The sequence below is a fragment of the Sphaeroforma arctica genome, assembly GCF_001186125.1.
Source record: "Sphaeroforma arctica JP610 unplaced genomic scaffold supercont1.11154, whole genome shotgun sequence".
NCBI lineage: Eukaryota > Ichthyosporea > Ichthyophonida > Sphaeroforma > Sphaeroforma arctica.
Window position 1 is genome coordinate 1 of NW_014029404.1, and position 859 is coordinate 859.

General features: G+C 47.6%; 1 protein-coding gene across 1 annotated transcript; it reads right to left on the minus strand.

Moving 5' to 3' along the window:
* Window positions 1-448: 448 nt before the first annotated feature.
* Window positions 449-667, minus strand: SARC_17553 (hypothetical protein; the record flags this gene model as incomplete). Its single annotated transcript, XM_014288355.1, has 1 exon — window positions 449-667. A coding segment is annotated over one exon (219 nt), but the record flags the coding sequence as incomplete, so codon positions are not given.
* Between the last annotated feature and the right edge of the window lie 192 nt (window positions 668-859).

Here is an 859-nt window from a genome sequence, read left to right on the forward strand (position 1 = left end):
CGTGTAGTGTTTTGTGATAATATTTGAGTATCTCGAGTACGTACTAATATGTGTGCACACATCCACAATACAAAATATATTTATAAATAAGTGAATACACAAATACGTCTATCCACATCCGTATTCTCACTTTGTGCGAGTGCTTGATAAAACTGAACTGAAATGGCTCTCGCGTGTGAAGATTTTTGCCTGCAATTTCGTTGAATACGTTTGTTTGTTTTAGGGTTTAGGGTTGGTATACATTTTTCTATATGCAGACCCCAAACTTTTTCTCAGTCTCATATGTAGCTCAAATAGGAACACAAGCTTACGGAGTGGCAGGCACTAGATAGCCAGACATATGCGCACACGCACACAGACAAAAAAAGGCACACAGACACACAGACACAGACACAAACGCACAGACAGACAGACACAGAGACACAGAGACACACACGCAGCCACCTACCTGTCTGGCCAGGATATTGGCACCGAAGGCACCGATGACAATCATGCACACGGTGTGTGGTAGTACACTGTCTCTGTTGTCGGCGCGGTGGTGGCCTAACTTCACAAAGTCACTCAGAGTGTTCGCGTTGCCATCGCCGTCGTGTGCCTCGTCGCCAGTGGTCTCACTGTCTTTGGTGTGTGCGAAGGGACTCTTGGTATGGGCTAGACGCACAGCACCCTGGGAGGGGGGGAGGGGGGGGCCAGTGGGGTGTATTGGGTATGGCTGAATGGCTATGTTTAGGTACACACATCTAACCACACACAGACAACACAGAGACAGAGACAGACACAGACACACGGAGACAGAGAAACAGAGACAGAGACAGAGACAAACACACGCACACACACACAACACACACACACACACGTA